At 62.6% G+C, this 22,503-nt stretch overlaps 4 protein-coding genes across 7 annotated transcripts in view; 2 read left to right on the plus strand and 2 right to left on the minus strand.

The window, feature by feature from the left end:
* Positions 1-4,965, plus strand: part of SMTN (smoothelin) — a 29,242-nt gene extending 24,277 nt beyond the window's left edge. For 2 of the 3 annotated variants that reach the window (XM_062589726.1, XM_062589728.1), the window contains one exon: positions 4,673-4,965. In XM_062589726.1, coding sequence (XP_062445710.1) covers positions 4,673-4,823 — 151 coding nt within the window. In that variant the 3' untranslated portion in view covers positions 4,824-4,965. Of the gene's footprint in view, positions 1-1,063; positions 1,226-4,672 lie in introns of those variants that run through there. The other variant, XM_062589727.1, reaches the window with a different exon arrangement.
* Positions 4,966-6,605: 1,640 nt separating this feature from the next.
* SELENOM (selenoprotein M) lies at positions 6,606-8,656 on the minus strand. The gene is made up of 5 exons (XM_062589740.1): positions 8,489-8,656; positions 8,343-8,378; positions 7,844-7,878; positions 7,664-7,742; positions 6,606-7,434 (listed from the first exon to the last, which is right to left on the minus strand). The coding sequence occupies exons 1-5, from the start codon at positions 8,645-8,647 to the stop codon at positions 7,222-7,224; spliced, it is 522 nt and encodes a 173-aa protein (XP_062445724.1). The 5' UTR covers positions 8,648-8,656; the 3' UTR covers positions 6,606-7,221.
* A 936-nt stretch (positions 8,657-9,592) lies between these two features.
* On the plus strand, positions 9,593-18,635 carry INPP5J (inositol polyphosphate-5-phosphatase J). 2 transcript variants are annotated; one of them, XM_062589730.1, is made up of 12 exons: positions 10,500-10,537; positions 11,538-11,648; positions 13,159-13,267; positions 13,659-13,775; positions 13,847-14,022; positions 14,601-14,712; positions 15,103-15,212; positions 15,573-15,762; positions 16,119-16,256; positions 16,810-16,902; positions 17,207-17,311; positions 17,542-18,635. In XM_062589730.1, exons 2-12 carry the CDS (start codon positions 11,572-11,574, stop codon positions 18,112-18,114), a joined length of 1,800 nt encoding a protein of 599 aa, XP_062445714.1. In that variant the 5' UTR covers positions 10,500-10,537; positions 11,538-11,571; the 3' UTR covers positions 18,115-18,635. The 2 variants fall into 2 exon arrangements, with proteins under 2 accessions (XP_062445715.1, XP_062445714.1); XM_062589731.1 differs by lacking the exons at positions 10,500-10,537; positions 17,207-17,311 and adding an exon at positions 9,593-9,657.
* Positions 18,636-19,376: 741 nt separating this feature from the next.
* On the minus strand, positions 19,377-22,078 carry PLA2G3 (phospholipase A2 group III). Its single transcript, XM_062590406.1, has 7 exons — positions 21,634-22,078; positions 21,424-21,556; positions 21,222-21,356; positions 20,484-21,007; positions 20,172-20,301; positions 19,856-19,990; positions 19,377-19,578 (listed from the first exon to the last, which is right to left on the minus strand). Exons 1-7 carry the CDS (start codon positions 22,076-22,078, stop codon positions 19,377-19,379), a joined length of 1,704 nt encoding a protein of 567 aa, XP_062446390.1.
* Between the last annotated feature and the right edge of the window lie 425 nt (positions 22,079-22,503).

Below are 22,503 nucleotides of genomic sequence, written 5' to 3' on the forward strand. Positions count from 1 at the left end.
GCATTGAGCATGGGATCACAGCTCCTGACAGAGCTGGGGGATGGATGGAGGGCCAGGTTCGTACATGCAGGGGTGCCTCCTTCACGGTTGTAAGGGCTCAGACACCGTCGCAGCTTCTCAAGTCTTTTCCCCTTCCCTTTTGCTTCTGGTTTTCCTGGGTGCTGAGAGATGGGAGTGCATCCAGCTGGAGGGCTGGAAGCCAGGCCCTCTCTCCTTCCTTCTGTCTCTCCTCCCATCCACTCCTCCTTCCCTCCAGCACCTGGCTGGCTGCTGCCTCTGAGCAGGGCCAGGTGGGTTTCTGAGGAGTCCCTGCCTTGCCTGCCCCAATGTGTGGCAGCAGGCTGGTGCCCAGTGTGGTGGCACAAGCTGGGAGCTCCAGCCAGCTCCTTTGGTGCTGTGGTGCTGTTCAGTGGAGCAAGCGGGAATAGGGGCCGTGTACCTGGGCCTTGGCGATCCTGTTAATATATTTTTTGCCTTAATTGGGACTGGTGTGTGGACTGAGAGAGCCATCGATCCCTCCAGCCTGGAAGCCAGGTGGCCTCTCATCCTTCCTCCTCCTCCAGCTCTTGTGAGCATCTTCTCCCGAGCTTCCTGCACCAGGGCTGTGCCATGCAATTCCAAGCGGAGCTGGGCAGGAGGGTCAGATCTGCCCTGCCCTGCTGGCCTGGTCTATATACTTGCTATATAGAGTGCCACTCCGTTCTGGAATTTGCTCCTCAACCACCCGGCGCGCCAGAACACGTCACTCCCTCCTCTGTCTTGTTCTGTCATTCCCCCCCCTGGACCTCACGCCTGTCCACGCTGCTCACCTGTGCCCTGCCCTCCTGCAGCCTGTGCTTGTGAGCCCCCCCCTCTGAGTGTCACTGAATGGCCTTGGAGCGCAGCGGCGTCTAGTCCCATCCTGCCCTGCATCGTGCACCCCCAGAGCATGTGAGAGCAGAGCAGCATCTGCCCCGGGGAATGGGAACTGCATTGATACGTGTCTCTTGTTTTCTCTCTTCCTCCCCCCCTCCCTGACTGGGCTGCGGTCACTGGCTTCCCCCTCTCTCTTCCCTGCCCCCAGGAAGCACGCAGATTGTCCGCAGTTGCTGGACGTGGAGGACATGATCCGGATGCGCGAGCCGGATTGGAAGTGTGTGTACACATACATTCAGGAATTCTATCGCTGCCTGGTCCAGAAGGGGCTGGTAAAAACCAAAAAGTCGTAGCCTATTTTCACCCCTGGGAGCGATGGTGAGAATCTTCCTGTCAAACTACCGCCCACGTGCCCACCTGCCCGCACCCCCACAGCTTGGCCGTGCTCTGGGCAGGAGGGGTTGGGGAGCAGCCACTAGCTCTTGGGAAGGGGATGGGGGATTCCGGGGTGGGGGTGAGGGTCAAGACTTCTTGTCAGCTCATGGTGCAAAGCTCTGGCTCTCTTGCCAGGAGAAGGGATGGACTGGCTTGGTACCAGCTCCTGGCCTTGGTCCTCCCAGTAGATACTGCTCATGGGGAGGGTGGGTAGGAAGAAGCTGGGGGCAGCGGCAGTGGGGAGTACTGTGGCAGTCCAGGCGGGCTGACTGCTCTCCGGCCGCTGGGGTTGGCAGCTAGTGGGAATGGACGGGTTGTGGCAATCATGTGCCACGAGACTCTTAGCTTGCTGATCCAGGCCGGGGGGCTTAGCTGCTGGGGACTGCTGCTTCAGTTACACTTAAGTGCTCAGCAGCAGGATCCCAGAACAGCACTGCCTAGGTTAGGGGCGGCCACGAGGGTAAGCTCTCCTCTGCCCCCCACGGGGCTCAGATGTCCCAGCCTCACTGCTTGCACTTGCTGCCTCCTTCCCCTCCCCTGGGCTCTGGGGTCATCTGCCCCGGGAGCGCAGGGGCTGCACGAACCCTGTGCAGAGGGAGCCGCTGGCCTCTGCCGGGGGGCTGCGCAGGATGCTGCGCTGCAGGGTCAGGCGTGGGTGACGGTGCTCTCCCAGCGAGGTGCTGCCTGCTCATATATGGGCAAGAGAGGGGAGCCTGGAAAGTGTGACTCAAGGCTTCAGTCCTGCCTCTTGGAGTGTTTGTGCCTGTCTTCAGGGGCATCCCAGCTGGCGCTGGAGCCTCCTCTCCCCCTGGCTCCATGGTGCACGAGCACACCGAGCCCTAAACAATGTCTTTATAAGGGCAGAAACTGTTTCTTTGGGCTGCCTTAGCAGTCAGGGCTGAGCACAAGCCTGGGCTGGCAGTAGTGTGCCACCACTGCTTCCCCGAATCCCCAAACCCCCACAGGTGCTTTCCCAAGGTGCTGAGCACATCCCCTCTGGCAGCCAAACCCTGAGGTGGGGCAGGTGCTGGCCAGGCCCCTGGGTTCAGAGCCTGCTGTTCCCACAGCCTCTTCAGCTCCAGCTCTGTCAAGGCTTGGTGAGAGGAGCAGGGATGGCAGGGCATGAAAGAAGGGCAGCAATAGAGCCAAGAGTGGGACTGGTCCAAGCCCAGGCACATGCATGAGCCCCATGGTGACCCAGAGGTGGAAGCAGGCTGCAGCACCGATGCAGAGGCCAGGGGCAACAGGGCTTGCCTTGATGCCTCTCTAGCTCCTGTGTCCATGGCTGCACTGCCTCCCTGCCTGGAGGCTCAGAACTGGCTTCAGGTCTGTCCTGGCCTGTGTTTACACCGTGAGGTCTGCTCCAGGGCTGCGGCACAGGGCTGGCCTAGGAACGCTCCCCGCAGACATGGGGCTGTGGGGAGCTGGGGCGGGAGTGAGGGATGGCGTATACGGCAGACTGTGCTAGGGGGGACTTTGATGCTCAGCAAGGTTAATGGGGGCTCTGCAGCCTGGGGAGACGGAGAAGGCTTGGGGCGGGGGGTGTCGCAGGGGCGGGCACTCGCGAGGGGTAGTTGTTTATCCCTTCAGTGCTGTACCAGCTGCCCTTGGCAAGCCTCTTCGTTGGCTGGACAGCGGCTTTGGTGCCTGGGAACCGAACCAGACTGCTCGGCTGCCTGGTTCGTCCTTGGCTGCGTGGCAGAGAGTCCCTCTGACCTTCTACCTGACAGCTTTCCCGGCTCCCTTTCCCTGGGTGTCCAGCTCAAGGGATGCACGTGTGCCCTGGTGCTGTGGGATCTCAAGGTCTGGGGTGGGGCCTCCCCCCAATCTGCCCTCCCTCTCTCCTCCAGGACTGGAGTAACGAGGCATGCGTGGAGCCCTCCCCCCCCCCCCACTGCGAAGGGCCAGCTCACCTTGTGTGGCTGGCAGGGGGGCTGGTTAGACCTGGGCCTAGATGGGTGTTCCTGACCTTGCCCTGGCTCTGTGCACCTCCTCTGGGCACAGCATGGAAGTCCGGAGCAAAGTCCTGGGCCACTGCCTCCCCCTCTGTCCCATGACTTTAGCTTTGGGCCTGCTTGGACCCAGCCCTGTCCTTAGGGGCCACACCGGCATCGTGCAGCTTCTGGGTGCCAGCACAGGCTGTACTCCCTGCCGTCTGTAAGAACAGTGGTTTTATGTAGGCCACTAGCGACAGTAACACAACGTGCCCTGGAGTCCTCGGGCACCTTCCCCTCTTGCGTACTGGTCCCCACAGCACTGCCTGGCCAAGGCCAGCGTTAGAGGTGCAGCTACCGCTGCAGCACAGCAGTGAAGCTCCTTGGAGCTTTGTCCAGTTGGCCTGGGCTGTAGCTACCTGGGGCAGTGCCATGTGGGAGGGGAGGCCCTCCGAGGGATGAGCAGTTCCCATCCCCAAGAGAGGGCCTAGGCTGCTCTGGCTGTGGCCCCTCTCTGAGCTCTCCCCACCCTGGAGCAGGCCTGCTGCCAGCACCCTGGGGGCTGCAGGCTGTGCCCTGGCAGGGGCTGGGAAAGGACCATGGCACAGATCTGCAGAGCAGCACTGAGGCCTCCTGGCCCGGGGGAGGTACGTGGCAGCCATGCACGCCAGCTCTGAGATGTTCAAAGCTGCACAACATCCAGTCCACCAGCAACTGTGGCACTGCTGTAACACTTAGCCAACGCGGGCCCTTGTTTCAGGCTCTGACAGCATCTGGGTAAGAGGGAGCTTAGCAGAGCAGAAAGGAAGCAGTGGGGCAAACAGGGCTAAGGTATGTGGCAGGAGGAAGGGGCAGAGATGTGAGCAGCAACCTCCTGTGACTGTACCACAACCAAGTGGCCTTTCCTAGGCCCATCCTTGGTTGGGGGCAGGGGTGTGTGTTTGTGGGGGGGGCAGGGGTGTGTGTGTGTGTGGGGGGGGGGGGTGTGAGTCCGTCCGTCTGTCCGTCCCAACAGGTTTCTTCCCCCAAAGCACCAGCTGAAGAAGGGTGTGTGTTTGTGTGTGGCCATGCTCTGCTCTGAGAGTTGCAGGAGGGAGGTTTTGAGGGAGCAGCAGGCTGGGGAAAGAAGTGACTTGATTGCAGGCAATCAAGAGGTAGGCAAGACAGTAAGTGGGGCAGAGACCACGGCTGGAGGGCAGGGAGGTGGCTGCTACGCCCAGCCGAGGAGATGACAGTGCAGGCAAGCTGGCTGCCCTGTCCTTGTAGGCACCACGAGCTCTTCCTAGCGCCAGGAGTGACCAGGGAGTCTGTGAGCACTGGGGGCTAAGCAGGAGCTTAGTGGGGTCAGGGCAGAGACACTTAGTCTGGGTGGGCCCCTGCGTGGCATGGTCGTGTCCTGGCCTTCTGCAGGCTGCATGGTGGCCACGCTAAGGGCTGTTTCTCTCCAGGATGTTGGTGGACTGTGTGCCCCTGGTGGAGGTGGAAGACATGATGATCATGGGGAAGAAACCAGACTCCAAGTGTGTCTTCACCTATGTGCAGTCTCTCTACAATCACCTGCGTCGCCACGAGTTGCGCTTGCGGCAGAAAGAGTGCTAGAGCCTGCCCTGGCCTGCAGCTGACCAACACCTCACTGCCCCCCTCTCCCCACAGGGACGCTGGTGTGCGGAGGAGCTGCCTGCCCCAGCGGAGAGGCTGGCAGGAGGAGCCCAGTGATGCTGAGGGATTGGCACTGGGGGGGGGGGTGGGGGTGGGGGTGGGGGGAGTGTCTCTGCCATCATGGGTTACTCCATGCTTGGGCCTTGCTGGAGCTCCCTCTGTCAGCCTCTGCCCATGGCCAGCTGAGAACTGAATGTGCAGGCAGGGCAGGATGGAGCCAGGTGGACACTGCCAAGGATGCTACCATCCCTGCTTCCAGCTGGGCTCTCCTCCTCCCTTCCTGCTCTCTATTGTATTAAGTTATTCATTCTCAAGGAGTTGTTTTTATTGTGGGCAGTGCCCCTGCTTCCTCAGGGAGGCCAGGGCATGGCTGTGCCCCGCAGACCTTGGGCCTGCTTGGGTCCATGCATCCAGCAGTCTGGGTGGGCTTGTGGGGCTGTTGCTCCCCCACCTCCCCCCCAGCCAGCAGGCTCTGAGCGCCAGGGCCCATCTGGCCCAGGGCCCATGCCTCTGTCATGAGCTGCTGGTTCTGGTGCATCCATGAGACAGAGCACTTGGTTCTCCAGGCGGCCCCAGATTCTTGGCACCTTGCAAGGAAGCCTCTCTGCCCACCACAGTCCCTGCTTGGTGCCACCTCCCTCAGGATGGCTCCATGGCACCCGACTGACACCCTGCTTCCCACCACGCACATGTGCCCGGGGGCACTTCCACACTGGGGATCTGCAGCATCTTTGTGCTGGAGAGCTGGAGGGGTGATGGGGAGGGCTCAAAGGGAAACAAGGGGCCTGAGTGCAGGCCAGGGCCATGGGCCCAGCCAGCCCCTGCTCTCCTCCCCAGCTCTGGGCACTGTGTGCTCAGCACCACTCACCCCTTCATCACTGTCTCTACACCTGCGTTGACACGTGTACCAACACCAGCCAGACAATAAAGGTTTATTCTACAGGGTGACGGCTCTACCTCAGATCCTGATCTCCAGACCCTTCCCAGTGACACTGCTGCTTCGTGCCAGCGAAGCACATCGCTGAGGCTCAGCCTCCCTCATCCAGAGGACACATTCCTAGTGCTGCTCTTTCAGTGCTGACCCCTCTGCCTGTAGCTATGCACAGGCCCACTTGCCCACCTCTGAGGCAATGTGGGGCATGCACAGCTCTTCCCAGACAGGGACAACTGCAGGAGCTAAGGGGCACTGTCTGCGTCTGGGCCTGGCTGGGGGCTGTCGCTTTACTGCCTGCTGCCATAGCCAGGTCTGGCAGAGTGGGAAAGATCCCACACTCGCAACAGGGGCGTGCTGAGCCAGCTCCTGAACCTCTGCTGGCTTCTCTGCAGATGCTGCATCTGCTCTCTCCGCTCCCATCTTCTGCCAGAGCACAAATGCACTGGGCAAGCACATGGACCAGTCAGGCTTCAACTCGGCCACTGTAGGACCTCATCCAAGGGGCATGGGATATACTGCTCCCCCTGAGGAAGCAATGCTGAACCAAAAGCTGTGGATGGAGCCTGAGGCACCCAGCAAGCAGGGCGGTCGCGCAGGCACAGTCCAGTGAGAGCATGAGGCTCAGCTTGGCCAGCAGCAACTGTAGCCAGGGCCACCGTGCAAACTCCTCCCACCCCTGCAAGCTGCTCTTGCACGGATGTGGCACCCAGCTCCACCAGGCACTGACTACAAAGCAGTGTGGGACATGTTGCTCCCTGAAACCTGCTTGCAAAGATGACACCGTGCAGTGTGATGTGTGTAAGGGCTTTACTGTGGGCTGGATATGAGACCATGAGCATGGCGGTGTAAAGCCGCACCCTCCCAGGAGGCAGCTCTCCCACCCTCCAGGACTCCGCACATCTACTCTCAGCACCTTAGGCTTTCTGCTGAGGGTTTCATCCTGTCCCATGCAGGTAGGATAATGCTGCCCAGTGTTGTGTGTTGACAATACCTTGTGGTGCGGTAACCAATACCTTGTGGGGGCAGGGGGAGGGGGTAAAAAGAACCCTTTCTCCTCTTCATTAGCCATGCCAGCATGGCTGCAGCTACAGGGCTGTAGGGGAGGCAGGGCAAGGATGGGCACACAGACCCCACTTGTCCTCAATGCACAGGGAGCCTCTGCTCAAGGCTGGAACAGCTCAGGGCAACCCTGTAGCAGAGGCTATGTAGCACCAAGCAATGAAGGGAGGCAGCTAGAAGACATCTCTGCTTCCTGGAGAGGCCTATGACGGATGCCTACCATGCCTAGCCCCACGAGGAGAGGCAGCTCTTCCAACGGCCTCACCCTCACACGCTAGGGACCGGCTCCACGTCCCTGTTCCCCCCCGGCATGCATCCTGAGCATGGCACCCCTCACACTGCTCCCTAGAGGTCTGGGTGCTCTCCGTTGTCAGGCTCGGATGGGGTCTTGCTCTCGGCTGCATGAGCTTTGGAGAGTGGCAGGGTGGGCAGAGGCTTGGCAGGGGCAAACTGGAACTCCTCTGGCACAGGGGCATCGGGAGTCTCCTTGCGGTAGAAGCCCAGCTCCTGCACCAGCTGGTTGATCTCCTCCCGGGTCATGTCACTCAGGGGGATTCTCTGCGCAGAGACAGAGATTGCAGCACCCGTCCCCTCCGCGCCCAGCCCAGGCCCCCTGCACGGGCCCACATGGGGAGATGTGGGCTCCAGTGGGCAGGGGCTCCTGCTGCCCCACTCCCCCAGCGCCCTGCCAGGAAGCTGGATGCCACCAGGTCCTGCTCGGCCAGCTCTGCTGGCACCTTCTGCCTGGAGCTCCGCGGCAGGGGCCAGTGCCCCACCATCCCCTCACCTCCAGCTCCGCGTATCTGTAGCTGAGGAGCACAAGCTCGGGGTCAGCGCCGGGCAGGTGCTTCATCTCCAGGTTGTGGCTGGGAGGTGGGTTAAGGAGCTGGCAGAGCCGGAGGACCTACTGCAGCCCCCCGCCCCACCCACTCCCTGTGCCACCCCTACACACTGGGACAGAGGATACTACAGCGGGATGTCCTCAGTGACGAAGGCCTTCACCTGGAGAGACGGAGCGGGCACAATTCAGCAGCAGGGCGCTGTCGCAGCCCCTGTGCCACCTCTGGCCCCCATCTCACTTGGGGGGGTCCCCCACCTCCCCCTCCAGGCCACCTCCCTCGGGGGGGGGGGAGGCCTGGCCTCCTCCCCTGCCACCCACCCCGCCTCAAGGAGGGGGGGGGTCCCGGGCCCCTTATTGGGTGGGTCCAGGCCTCCTTCCCCCTCCTCACCCCTCCACCCTCGGGGGAGTCCCAGCCTCCTCCCCCCTGGCCCCTCCTCTCCCTCAGAGGGGTTCTGGACTCCCTCCCCCCTTTCCTCAGGAGGGGGGGTCCCGGCCTCCTCCCCTCCCGGTCTCCCCCCGTCGGGTGGGTCTGGGCCTCCTTCCCGCCCCTCCTCCCGCGGGTAGTCCCGGCCTCCGCCCCCAGCCCCCACATCCCTCGGGGGACCCGGCCCGCCTCGGCACCCACCTCCCGCAGGCGGCTCAGCCGTCATCCCCCGCAGGTCTGTGGGCAGAGCAGAGCCGTCACGTCACGTCACGTCACGTCACGTCACGTCACGTCACGTCACGTCACCGCACCTCACCGCGCCGCGCCGCGCCCGCCTCCCCCCTCACCTCCACCTTGCCCCGGGCCAGGCCCCGCAGCTTCGCCCAGTCGGGCTGGAAGCGCAGCGGGCCAGGGCCGCCGCCGCCGCCGTCCCCCTCGGCCGCCGCCGCTGTCGCCAGCAGCAGCAGCAGCAGCTGCGGTAGCAGCGCCGCCGCCATCTGCCGCATCGCGCCGCCGCCACGTCACGGCGCTGCGCACGCCCGCCCGCACGCGCGCATGCGCAGGGCACACGCGCCCGCACATGCGCGCGCGCACGTATTCACATGCACGCGCAGGGGCATGCACAAGCGTGCACGCAGAGGCGCTCGCACGTGCACACGCACAGACGCACGTGCCGACACAGGGGCACACTCACTTGCGCATACCTAGACGCACACGTGCACACACAGGTGCAAATACACATTCACACGCTAAGGCACACAGTTGCACACACACACACATGCAAGCAGGGGTGCACAGGTGTGCAAACACACACCTACCGCCTCACACACACACACACACACACACTCACATAAACAGGCTCACACATATGCATACATGTGCACACACCTACATATGCACAAGTGCACACACAAGCACACACTCCCACACATGTATGAAAACATACCATATGCACCTACTCGCACACAGAAATGCATGCTCATACATACGTGCACATGCACACAGACACATGCACACATGGAGACACACCAGCATGCACACACACAAACACAGGTGCACACCCACGTGCACGCTAAAGGCACACAGATGTGTGCACACACCTGTGCACAGACACGTAAATGTGCACATGAGTGCACATGCACAAGCACACATGCGCACATGCACACGTGAAGGCACCTGCATACATACACACACGTTCATGCGCACATACATGGGAACACATGCGGGCGCACCGTGCACGCGGCGGGGCCGGGGCCGGCGGGGCCTGGGCGGGGAGGGGCGGGGCCTGGGCGGGGAGGGGCGGGGCCTGGGCGGCCCGGGGCGGGGCTGGCGGGGCCTGGGCGGGGCGGGGGGCGGTGGCAGGTGCGCGGCGGCGGCGCTGCTGCGCCTTTAAGGCGGCGCGCAGGTGGCGGTGACATCAGAGGGCGCCGCTGCCGCCGCCGCCGGCGCTGCCGCCATGGAGCCGGCGGGCGGGCGGAGCGCGGCGGCGGCGGCGGGGGGCAGCGGCCGCCGCAAGGTGAGAGCCCGGCGCGGCGCCGGCGCCGCCGCCGTGAGGGGGGCCCGGGCTCCGGGCGGGCGGCGGTCTAACGGCTCCCCGGTTCCCCGCAGATGGAGCTGGCTCGGCGCGGCAGCGCGGACCGGGGCCCCCCCGCGGCGCGGCGGCCCCCGGCGGCCTCCCCGCGGAGCCCCGCCGCCGCGGCGCCCCCCGCGCTCCTCGTGCCGCCGCCCTTCGGCTCCGCCCGGCTCCACCCCGAGGGCGCCGGCAGGGCCCCGGCGGCGGCCGGCGGCGGCGGCGCCCCCCCCGCCGTCGCGCCGCGGGGCTCGCAGCCCGACGTCGTCTTCGACCCCTTCGGCTCGGCGGCCCTGCGCTCCCCGCCGCCGCTCGGGCCGCCCGCGGAGCGGCCGCCGCGCAGGGCCGCCCCGCCGCCGTCGCTGGAGGCGGGCGGCGGGGCGCAGCCGGGCGGCCCCCAGGCCCTGCCGTCGCCCGGCGCAAGCAGCCCCTCGGCCCGCGCCGGCCTGCCGCCGCCCGCAAAGCTGAGCCAGTCTCCGAGCCGGCTCCCGTTCCCCGAACTCGGTCCCCTGGAGCGAGCCGCCCCCGGGAAGCCGCCGCTCACGGAGCGCAGGGAGATGCTCCCCAAAGCGGAGTCCAGCAGCCACATCTCGGCCTGGGCGGGCTCGCCCCCGCGGGCCGCGGGCCTGCCCAAAGCCGTCTCCAGTGAGTTCATCGCTGGGGGACAGTTCGGCCCGTCCAAGGCCGCGGCCCTCCCCAAAACCAAGTCGGACGAGTTCTCCGTGTTTGCGAGGGCCGGGGCGTCCCTTAGCCCGCCGAGCTGCGCTGGCTCCGCCGACGCTGTCCTCGGCTCTGCGGGAAGGGTGGCGGAGGACGGCTCGTTCCGGTGAGCGCCCGCGGCCGGCTGCCCGCTGTGCTGAGGGAGGAGAGCCGCGGCTGCTGGGCGGCGGGGGGGAGCGGCGGCGGGACGGCACGCGGGGTCGCGGCTGCCCCCCGCTCTAAAGCGCCGAGTGAAGCCTCTTCCTGGCTTCCTAACCTGCGTGCTGTGGGTGATGTCCGGCTGGAAGGAATCTCAGATGAGGGGCTGCTGACGGCCCGTTTCCTCTAGGCACGCTGGAGAGGGGAAAAGAGGCTGGTGCCTGCCCTCTGTGCAGGGGGCACTGGGGAGCGGATGCTCTGGGGTGGTGTGTCCCCGGTGTACTCGTCTGGAGCAGGTGCCTGCTGCAGCTGGGCCTGGGGTGGCAGTGCCCGTCCTTGCTGTTAAAACCCGCCTCCCGTGGCTAAGACTTGTCCTAGTGCTGTTGAAAGAGGCTGCAGGCTGCTGGTGCATGCTGCGTAATGGCGTTCGCGTGTCGTTATTGATGGTGGCTTTGCACTAGTGAAGGACATTGCTGCCGGGCTTGCAGCGTTTCTGTCACGAGTCACGTCCTGGCTGTTCAGGCTGGCCGTGCTCCAGGGGAGGACCCGGTGGGTTGAAATCCAGGCCTCTTTCTCCAGGAGCCCGAGAGATTGATGATTCTTGGGGAAAGGAGGGAGAGCAGTTTTCCGGGGACACCCTGGCTCACAGGCTCCTTGTTGTGCCAGCCTGGGTTTGACAGCGCCAATAAAAGTGAGGGCTCGTGTGCCGGTTTGCAGAATTGTGCTGGGGCTTGGGGTACAGCATGGCTTGCCACACACTTGAGCGTAGACCCTGGAGGATTTAGGAGGCAATGACCCACCTCCTTCAAATAGGAGCTAAGGACGTGGCGTCTGGGCCGTGGCTGAACTTCAGCTGCAGCTGCTTCTTGGGAGACAGCCTCCTTGTTGAGACTGGGGACTGAGCAAGGTGGGGACAGGAAACACTTCTGAGCCCGCGTATCAGCATGTTCTTCCTTTATCCTCCCAAGCATCACAGTGGTCACCTGGAACGTGGGCACAGCTATGCCCCCAAACGATGTGACATCCCTGCTTCATCTCAACACAGGCACGACGAATGATGCAGACATGATCGCCATTGGGTAAGGATGTGAGGTGCAGGGCCCCCTTCTCCTGCCCCAGAGAGATTCCTGTTCAAGGGCTTCCCCGTAGTCGGGGGGTTTCCTTGGAGCTGAAAAGCCAAAGCTCCAATTTCCCTTACGGCATGGGGAGCAGGGAGGGACTTAGCATTGCAGGTGGTAAAGCATCAGCAAAGGTGGTTGAAAGTTGGCTCCTAATAAAAACGGAGGCACTAAGAGGAGCTCAACTCTGGCCTCTGGGAATGCTGCCCTTGCCATGAGTCCTGGCAATCCTTGGAGTCATGCCTTCAGAGAGATTTAACTCGCCTGCCAGAGAGAGTCCCCTGGGAGCATTCTTGTCTCAGCTTTTGCCCATGGTACGCGAGCCTCGAGGGCACAAATCTTCTACTCTCTCACAGCTGAATTGGCTCTGTGCCCCTGGAAACACTTAACCGCTGGCAAGGCAGCTCCAAGTCAGCGTGGTAAGGCTCTGTTGGTGTGGCCAGCAAGGCAAGCTCTGCCAGAGTCAAAGGGAAAACCGGCCCCTTGGGGATAGCTGCTGAGCCTGCAGCAGATTCTTGCCAAGCCATAGCTCCTGCCCTGGCAGGCTCCCGGTGTATGTGAGGTGGAGGAGCTTGGTCTGTATCCAAGAGGTTCACAGGAACCCTCATCCTCCTTGTCCCAGGGAGGGAGCAGCATGAGGCTGAGGCTGCCTGGACTGCCAGAGCTGTGGTGCTGTGTTGGAGCCTCTCTCCTGGTCATGGCCCCCTTGGCTCTGCAGACCAGCAGGATGTAGCTGTGTGGGGCTGTGGAGATAAGACTTCGGCCTGGCTGGATGGCGTGCTGGGGGTAGCTGACTGCGTAAGTCCTGTGTTCAGTTTGAGGGACTCGCCGGGACTCTTGTTTCTTGGCCAGGGATGGGATGTCCTGTATTGGTGAGCTGCTCCCCACCTCCAGGATGTCTCTGCCTGGCTGCATCTTTTCTCTGAGCCCTGGGCACTTGATATTTTTGGGCAAGGCATTTCCTGATTCCGCTGTTCTCTAGCGACAGTCTCCTTCCCTCTGTTCACTAATTGCTGAGCTAGGAGGAGTATTATTAACCTTCTATTTGCTGCTGCTCTGAGCTTTGTGGCTGGGATGTATCTGGACACCTATGCTGAAGTCCTGGTGTGACTTGGCTTCTCTGCAGATGTTAACGCAGCCAAAATGTCCAGGCTTTAGACTGTTGCTCAGCCCTGTGCAGCTGAACTGTTCCTGCTTAAAGGGCCAAGTCCGCTGTGGGTTTACAGTGCTACTCGTGCCTCTTGCTGCCATTTTCCCTGGCGTTGCTGGAGCAAGGATACAGCTGGTCTGGGCTGTAAATCCAGGACCCTCCTTTGAACTACCCTTCCTGCCCTGGCAATGCTCCCCAGTACTGTTCTTTTGCATCTCTCCTAAGGCGCTCTCCGTAGCTGGGGTACAGACACCTTCCTCGTTGGCTGAGGAAACTGTGGCTGGATAGGCCCTGCAGAGCTACCTGTTCCTCTTCTTCCAGGCTGCAAGAGGTGAACTCCAAGTTAAACAAGCGCCTGAAGGATGCCCTGTTCACAGATCAGTGGAGCGAGCTCTTCATGGACGTTCTGAGCCCATTCCACTTTGTCCTGGTATGGAGGTCCAAAGGGGCTGCACAGCTGCTGGCCACAGGAAAGGAGAATCAGGCTGTGGAGATCAAGAGAGGATATGGAGTGGGAGAACTGGCTGGAGGGACAACATGTAGCTAGTAGGAGAGCAGGAGGAGGGTTTGAACTGGGGCTAGTGGGGCATCTCGCCACCATGCTGCATAGCTCTCACCATCCTGCTCCCTTTCCTACTGCCTTTGGCTTCCCCCATGGTGCCCTGGAACACTTTCTATTGCTGCTGTGTTGTACCAGGGTGGGAGGTGAATGCAGGAGCAAGTCTGTGTCCTAGCGTGGCTGTGACCTGGAGATGAGGCTCCTGCTCCTACGGACTGTGCTGTGGCCATCGTCCTACTTTTACTCCCTGTTCTCATTTCAGGTCAGCACGGTACGAATGCAAGGCTTGTTCCTGCTGATATTTGCCAAGTACTACCACCTCCCCTTCCTGCAGGACATCCAGACAGATTGCACCAGGACAGGGCTGGGCGGCTGCTGGGTGAGTGTGGTCCCGGGGGAGGTGGTGAGGGACTGGTTTCCCAATGATCCAGTGGGCTCCTCTTGGTGTAGGGCAACAAGGGTGGGGTGAGCATCCGGCTCTCCATCTTCGGCCACATGGTCTGCTTCCTGAACTGCCACCTGCCAGCGCACCTGGAGAAGGCAGAGCAGCGCAAGCAGGACTTCGCCACTATACTGCACATGCAGCAGTTCGAGGGGCATACGGCCAGCAGCATCCTGGACCATGAGTGCGTACACCCCCCTTTGCTCCCCACTCTGGGCCAAAGTTGCGGTGCCAGCCCAGCCTCCCCTGGTTGCCTCTAGCCAGGAACTTGGGTCTGGCATCTGACAGACAGAGATGGGGTCTTGCCTACAGAGCTGCAAGGCTGTCCGTTGGCCCAGGATGGCTGCACAGTGGGGTAGGTGTCAAGACGGGGCCTCGGTCTCCCCTGAGGCACGTCCGGGTCTGATAGAGCTCCTGCCATACTGGCACTGTCTTACAATTTGAGCCTGAGGTGGAGGGCCCAGCTCTGCCCCAGTGCATTGACTGTGTAATCTGACTCGAGCAGGTGCCTGCAATGGAAATTTCCGTCCTCTTTTTCCGCCCAGGGAAGCCTGGCCTAGTTGGTTGATGGTGCTTGGTCCAAAGCTAACTATTCTGGCAGGGCTGGCAGCTGGCCAAGCTATTGGCTGAATACTGACCTACATTGCCGCTCCTGAGAGCGCCTCTGCTGCAGACTGAGATTGTCCGCAGGCCCCTGCCAGGGCTTGTTTTACCTAGCTCTGCTGCCCGGGCCCTTTTAACCTACTGTCCCTCCATCCCCAGCCTTGTGTTCTGGTTTGGGGACCTCAACTTCCGCATTGAGAGCCTTGACATCCGCTTTGTGAAATATGCCATTGACAGCAACATCTTAAGTCAGCTTTGGGAGAAGGACCAGGTGAGATCCAGGTGGGCTGAGCATGTTGCTGTGCTTCTGGGCTGGAGTGTCACTTGGCACTTGCTGGAGCTATGTGACAGGGCACATCCTGCTACTGCCCACCAGCCACCCACAGGATGCAGAGGGGCTATGCACATGTTAGTGATTCCTTTATCAGCATGTCTGGAAGAGCTGGGGGCAGTGGGCCTATAGGTTTGCTGCTTCCACGACAAGGACAAACCTTAAAAGCTGTGTGATGCCCACTAGGGTGTGTGGGGCTGGCAGCAAGGGGGCAGAGGCTGCTGCATACTAACAGCCCAGCTGGGTGTGGGGAGGTCTCCAGGTTTCCAACAACATGTGCAATCTGGCTGTGGGGCCTGATTTGTTCCCCTAACATACTCTTCCCCTCAGCTAAATATTGCCAAGAACACCTGGTCTGTCCTGAGTGGCTTTGAGGAGGGACCTCTGAACTTCCCACCCACATTCAAGTTTGACGTGGGCACCAACAAGTATGACAGCAGGTAGGAAGGTAGGGATTGAGTGTGTGCTGGGCCTGCAGGCTGGGAGAGGATGGTACAACTGAGGGCTGCAGGAGTTGTGAGGCTGATAGCCAAGATGGTGTTGGTGCTCACGGATGCCAGTTCCAGCTCACAGTGAAGACTTTGGGTGTGTGGGGGGGCACCACGGTGGGGCAGGTAAGGGCCAGGCTGGGGACAGAGGGCTGGGACAGGACAGTGCAGCTGCAAGGACAGACCTGCACCGAACTGTGCCAAGATGAGCTGCATCCCCTACTCACGCATGTCATAGTGCCAGGGGGAGGCAGTTCGGGGTGGAGCCCACTGCCCTCTGCCAGGCAAGAGATGCCCCTCTGTGCCTTGCAGTGTCAAGAAGCGAAAGCCGGCTTGGACTGACCGCATCCTCTGGAAGATCAAGTCTCCCAGCGCTGGGCCAGGTGTGGCTGGGTGCCAGCCTGGCTGGGGTGGCCTGTCGGTGAGCCAGCTCTGCTACTGCAGCCACATGGAGTACACTGTGAGTGACCACAAACCTGTGGCTGCCATCTTTGCAGTGCAGGTGAGCATCTCGCAGGGTCACTGGCCATGGGTATGCCTCCCCCAGGTCAGGAGGCAGGTGTGCTGGGCTACCACTCATAGTAGTGAGGCTCTTCCTCCCAGCTGGGGTTGGGGGGCAGGAGGCACAGAGGGGGTAGCAAGGCCTCGGGTCTGGGAGCCCAGTGAGTCTGCACAGCATGTGTTGTTTTTTGATTTCTTTGCTTGGCAGGCCTGGCTGCCTGTCTACCATGGCCAGGGACAGCGGGGCGGCTGCTGTTGATGCGTCCTTGAGGGCCCAGCCTCAGACGGGCACCCTGGGCAAACTCTGTCTGGCATGTAGCCACCTGCCCTCGCTCACTATATGCATGTCCTTGGCAGTTTGCTTCCAAGGCAGACAACCCCCCAGTTGAGATCTATGTGGCTGATGAGTGGAGCAGGCCTGAGGAAGCTGTTGTCAGGTACAAGATGGCTGCTGACTTCCACCGGAGCTCCTGGGACTGGATAGGCCTCTACCAGGTACCGGCTGTAGGGCTGCAGTGGCTGAAAGGAATGGGGAGCACGGTGGCGTCCCTTCTGCTGCTTTCTTCCCCCTAGCAGACATGGGTGCTGGGTATGTGCCTAATACAGCTTGTGTTCCCTGCTCTGCGTGGGGGGCTGTATTTTCCCTTCCTCTAGGAGCCAAGGTGGGGGGGGATACAGCCCTGCTTTGAAGTAGTCAGATCTAGCAGCTCTGTTATTCCTTCCAGTCCTTGGTTTTCATGTGGTCCAAGACCAGACATGTCTTGGGGGGGGACTGGGTGCCCAGGTCTTTTCCCCAGCATGGCACTGAAGGGATGGATGGAAGAGAGTCGTTAGTGCCCCCTGTGCTCTGCTGATGGTAGCCCTGAACCCGCAAGGGCAAGGTAGCGCAGCCTCAGGACCTGGGGGATAGGGTACAGCAGGGCCAGATGTGCCTCAACCTGTCCTGTGCTCAGCTCCAGGGGAGATGGCGCTGAGCACAGCGGAGGGTGTTGGAGCTGGCACCTTCCTCAGCTCATCTGTGTGTTCTCTCGTGTGTGCTCACATGCAGGTGGGTTTTCGGCATCCCAAAGACTATGTGTCCTATGTCTGGGCCAGGAGTGATGATGAAGACTGCTGCATGGAGAAGCAAGTCTGTGCACAGGTAAGCATCTCCCGGAGCCACAGCCTGCCCTGCCTGTGCTCTTGCAGCCTTACTGGGGCTGTAGCATCTGCAGCAGTGACCCCTTGAGGCTGAGCGATCTCATTGTGTCCCTGGTGCCACTGATGGTCGGGGCAAGAGGGTGCCTCCTTCCTGCCTTGTGCCGAGTGTAGGGCAGGCCTACTCTGTACTGGTGTCAGAGATCTCTGCTCTCAGCTGGAGTTGGGGCTTCCTGCAGTGCTGAGAGGTGCGGTGGGGGCACCTTTGTACCCAGCCCTGGTGCCTATCAGCTGTCTCTGGGCTGCAGGTGGTGTTCTCAGAGGAGGCGCTGCCCAAGGGGAGAGGCGAGTACATCCTGGGATACTACAGCAACAACTCCAGCAGCATCGCTGGCGTGACGGAGCCCTTCCAGGTCAGCGCGGCCCGGAGGCAAGGCTGAAGGGCTGGGGGAAGCGTGAGTGCTTGGCTGAATAAGGCAGGCTCCTGTGGTGCCCCGTGGCCCCTTGTGAAGGCCGGCTGTCGCAGCAGTCCTGCAGTGTTTCTGCACCCCTGGGGTGGAAGGTGGGGGCTGGCACTGCTAGTACTGTGCATGGGGCAGCCTGGGACCTGTTGCCAGCAGCACTGACTCGAGGGGACGTGCAGATCTCCCTGTCCAGGTCAGAGGAGGGCTCTGAAGAAGAAGATGACAGCACGCTGGTCCTGTTGGCCTCTAAATCCCGAAGTCCCAGCCCAGGCAAGATGAAACAGCACCGGAGCCGAAGCCCTACCTTGGCCAAGTTCCAGGGCCTCATCCTACGGCCGTCAAGCCGGGAGCGGGGCACCAGCCGCAGCCCCTCACCCCAAAGCCGCCGGGGCCTCACAGGGCACATCCCTGCCATCCACCTGCCCAAGCCGGAGCCAGGGTGCTGTGGGGCCAAAGCCAAGGAACCAGGGCAAGCAGCCGAGTATCAGGAGGGCAGCTCGGGCTCCTTCTACCAGACTGCATGGGAGCAATGCGGCCTGTGGCATGTCTCTGCTGACAACTTCTTGGCCAGGGCTGATCCCAGGAACCTGGGCCTGCTGCCTGCGCTCCGTTTGGAGACAGTTGACCAGACCACAGGCCATCGGAGAGAGAGTGTGGACCAAGGCTACCCCTGCAGGAAGATGAGCCTCACCGGGGACCCATGCAGCACCTCCCCAAGGGAGGACCAGGCCCCAAGAGTTGGGCAGCCATAATCATGCCATGGGACACTAATTCAGCAGCCCCACCATTCACGTAAGGTGCTTGCTGTGTGCTTTTCTCTACCACTTTCCTGCCGAAACATCCTCTCCCTTATTTATTGCAGTGAATAACCCTCTGTACCTGTAACCTGTTGTATACCCGGCTTATAGAAGTCTGTCCCTGGCCCCCACTGCCTGAGCTGCTGCCCTGGTCGTGGAGGAGCTGTGAGGTAGCACAGCTGGGACATAAGGGACAGGAAGAAAGTCTGGTGCTGCAGTGGGGGTGGCTGGGAGAAGCCATTCATGAAATTCAAAGGCAAGTCAGGGCAAAACACATCCAGGCCAAGGCACTTCAGTCCTGCTGGAGGAGCACTGGCCTCCCATCTGCTCCAGATGTGGAGGTAGGACTATCCTAGGCCATTGGGTTGGTGTAGGTACTTGGAAGATCAAAGCTTGCACCTCCCCTGCTCCTACCACTGTGCCTCAACCTTAGACATACTGCAAGTAACAAAATAAACCATCCTGCTGTCCCTGTCTGTGCTGTGCTTACTGCAGGGGGGTCAGAAACAGCCCCAGGCACAGCCATCTCTCCAGCACCACACACCACACTCCGTACCACCTTTTATTTTTCTTCTCCTGCTACACACCAGGATTACTCCCCTTTCCCCCCCACACAGCAGAGCTCCTTCCATCACCCTGGATGATGCTGTAACCTCTTCTGCCCCCTCTCCTGACCTGCCAGGAGTCAGTCTTTGCTCCAGTGCTAGGAGCAGATATGCAGCCACGGCTCAACCCCCCATGCCTGTCTGCGAGCCACCTCCTCCTCTGGTGGCTGGGCCAGGCTCACCCAGCAGCTCAGGACTGCTCAGCCCCATCAGCAGAAGGAACACACATCCTGGGTGGGGGGGAGGAGTTCCTGGTATCTCCCTTGCCTGGGCCCTCAAGTGACCAAAGGGGAGGGTGGGTTGAGCGTCTCCCAAGCCCCATGAGCACAGCAGAGAACGACATGGCATTTCATTTTCCAGCTGTTCCTGCTCCTTTCCCCATGCTCTGGGCTGCTCACAGATGGCAAGCACAGCCCCATCACTCCTTGGGAGGGGCTAGTCAACCCCTCCCAGTTCCTCTGCCTTCCCCCCTCACTCCAGCTCTGGCCCCCAAGCTCCACGCAGTGCTCAGAGCCATCCTTTGCCTCCAAGACAGGAGGTAAGCAGCTCTGCTCCAGCAGCTGCTGCACCGCGCACATTCATTTTACACAAGACAGCTCTGCTCAGGCATCGTCAGGGTGCTGTGGGGTGCTGAACTCCCCATTTCTGTTCCAAGGCCAGTTGCAAGCATCTCTCATAGAGTGAGCCACCACTATCCTGTATCTTCTGGTCTTGATGTTTGATCTTGGAGGTCATATGCAGTGGATCCCAGTGCCTCAAGGTGTTTCTGAGGTGCCGAGCAGGTACTAGCACAGCCTGGGTCACTGTAATACAGCTGCCAGAGAAGCAGAGCAGTTAACTTCAGGAGTGGCCCCGGAGCCCGTAACGCTGCAGCACTGGCATCCAGAGCCAGTCCAGGCCCAGTCCTCTGACTGGACTGCCTTCTGCCCCGCCACACACGTCCAGCGCTGCCGGCCTCGGCTCTGCCCAGGGCACAGCACAGCGCTAACTGAGCCAGGATTGCACCCAGTCACCCACAAAGTCCCTTTTGCCTGCACAGGCTGTAGAGAGCCCCCAGGCAGGCCGAGCTCCCTCGATCCCGTCGCACTTACTTGTGCCGTGGCTCCTTGCCCAGGTCACAGTCAGCCAGCGGCTTCAGTACGAAGCAGTCCGCGGCAACGCGCTCAGCCAGCACGGCCTCCTCCGCGTCACTGAGGCCCCTCACCCTGCGCAGGAACCGGGCCAGTCTGCAGGCAAGGGGAGGCAGTGCTCACTGGCTGCTGGACAGGGTGGACAGTCCTGGCAGCGAGTCCTAGACAGGCTTCTTTCCAGGAGCCAGGACTTGGCTGGCCTGTGGGCCAGGTCACTTCCTAGGAAGTTCACACTGTGCACACACACGTCTGCGGAGGGTGTGCTAAGGACACTGACCTGCGAGTGCAATTGCAGTGGAAGAGGGTCCGCATGTCCGTGTTATGCAGCTTGTACTTGAGCTCATGGGGTGCAATCTGGTGCTCGCACTTATCCAGGCGCTTGTAGCACCTGCACATCCTGCCTACACCTGAGAAGAAACAGGGAGAGAATGAGGGGCACTTCCAGCACACAGGCCTCAGGAAGCGCCGCGTGCACCTCTCAGGCACAGATGCCACCAGGGGTGGGTGCAGCCCCGGCAATCACACCAAGCCACTTGGGTCTGGGGAAATCCCATCTTTACTGCATGCTCTGTCCTGGGAAACGACTCACCCTGCTGCCTGCGCTGAGCCCGGGGAGGCACGGGGGTTGCTTTGTGCAGCTCCGCAGCTGGGCTGGATCTGATGCTGCCTTCTTCACGGTGGGCCATGCAGGCAGGATGTGCTGAACCCTTACCCCCTTGCTGTGTTACTCCAAGTATCTGCCTTTCTCCAGTAGAGTCCTGCTCCAACATGGTCATTGCTGTCGAAGGCCGTGGCTCCAGCTGCCATGGAGCTGTCAGGTATCTGGTTGTGGGCTCAGCCTCATCCCTAGTAGATGCAGGGGGCAAGGTACTTGGGCCCCATGGCTGCTGCACTGTCACAAGTCTCTCATTCTGCCCAGGGCTCTGCGTCCGGCGGAGCTTAGGATTTTGTCCCAGTCTCTGTCGTAGCCGCTTCCGGCCAAGCCTAGAGGACTTCTTTCCCTTGCGTGGGGACTGCGTGGTGGGGCTGTCCGTCTCCTCCACTGGCAGGCCATAGTGGTACTGATTCTGCTGCACCATCCTGGCCAGGGGCACTACACCATAACGCTCACACCTGGGGACACCACATCGCACGGGGTGCTGTACATGGACCTGCCCCAGCCCAGCTTTGCCCGTAGCAGCCAGGTGGGACACGCTCAGGGCCCTAGCAGCGAGGACACCCACCCTGGAAGCTGGGGGGCTGCAGCACAAGTCCCCACAGCCTGCTCTCCTGCTGTGGAGGTGCAGCTGGCTGCATCAGCACCGGCTCCTCAGCGCCTGGGACTCACCCTCCCCACCAGCGCCACTGCACGCACTCCTCGCTCTCCTCCAGCACGAAGCACGGCACCTCCAGCAGGTTGAAGAAAGTGACGCCGATGATGTTGGAGATGGTGTCGTTGAGGTCCAGCAGGCACCGCCGGAATCTGCAAAGGAGGCGGCGTGAGCGGCCCCGGCGTGCGGCGGGCGCCGCCGCCGCCGTCGCGGGCGCACCTGCCGTCGCAGTCGCAGTGGGACACGGTGTGCAGCCGGTAGTTGCGGATGCCGTAGTTGAACTCCAGCGCCGCGATCTGCGCCTCGCACCGGTCGTGCTCCCGGCAGCAGCCGTCGGGGCCCCGGAAGAGACCTGCGGGCAGCGCCGGTGAGCGCGGCCGCAGCCCCCCCCCGGCGCCGCCCGCCCCGGCCCCGGCCCCGGCCCCGTACCCAGCTCGGTGGGGCTCCCCGCCGAGTCGCCGGCGCCGCACCACAGCGTGCCCGGCATGGTCCAGCCGCGGCGGCGGCGGCGCCCCCGCGCCAGCCCGCGCGGGTCGCGGCAGGCGGCGCGGCGCCGCCACAGCGCGGCCAGGTCCCGCCGCAGCGCGGCGGCGCCGGCGGCGGGCGGGCGGCGCGCGCAGGCGGCGCGGAAGGCGCGGGCCAGGCGCGGGTCGCGCCGCGCCCAGCAGGCGCGCAGGCGGCCGCGCCCGGCCCAGGTGCTCTCCACCAGCGCCGGCGGCCCGGGCCCGCGGCTGAGGAAGGCCAGGTAGCGGGTGCCGCCCGCGCCCGCCACCCGCCGCGGGCACAGCGCGCCGCCGGGCCAGGCGCGGGCGCCCGGCGCCGCCGCCGCGCAGAGCAGCGCGGCCGCGCAGAGCAGCGCCGCGCGCGCCCGCATCCCGCCGGGCCGCCCGCGCCCGCGCGCGCCGCCTTTAAGCCCGCGCCCGCGCCCGTGGCGGGCCGCGCGCTGATTGGACCGCGCGCCGACCGGGCCGCGCGCTGATTGGGCCGTGCCTGCGCCGGCCCCGCCCCCTCCGCGCCCGCCTTGCCCAGGCGCGTGGGAACCGGCGGGCGCGGGCTGGTGGCCCGGACGCCGCGCGCCTCTCACCGCGCCGTGGGCCGCGTGGCCTTGCCGCTGTGCGAGCTGGCCCGGGCCTGGTCCGGGGTGCAGGCGGCGTGCGTGCTCGCGGCCCGTCCCTTCCGGGCAGCGCAGCGCAGCGCAGGCCTGGGTGCCCGGCCCCAGCAGCTCGGGAGACGCCCCCCACCAAGGTCCAGCTTTCCCCTCTCCCAGCTAAGAGGGAGGTGGGACCTGGGCACAACTTC

Source organism: Rhea pennata, chromosome 17 (genome assembly GCF_028389875.1).
Source record: "Rhea pennata isolate bPtePen1 chromosome 17, bPtePen1.pri, whole genome shotgun sequence".
Taxonomy (NCBI): Eukaryota; Metazoa; Chordata; class Aves; order Rheiformes; family Rheidae; genus Rhea; species Rhea pennata.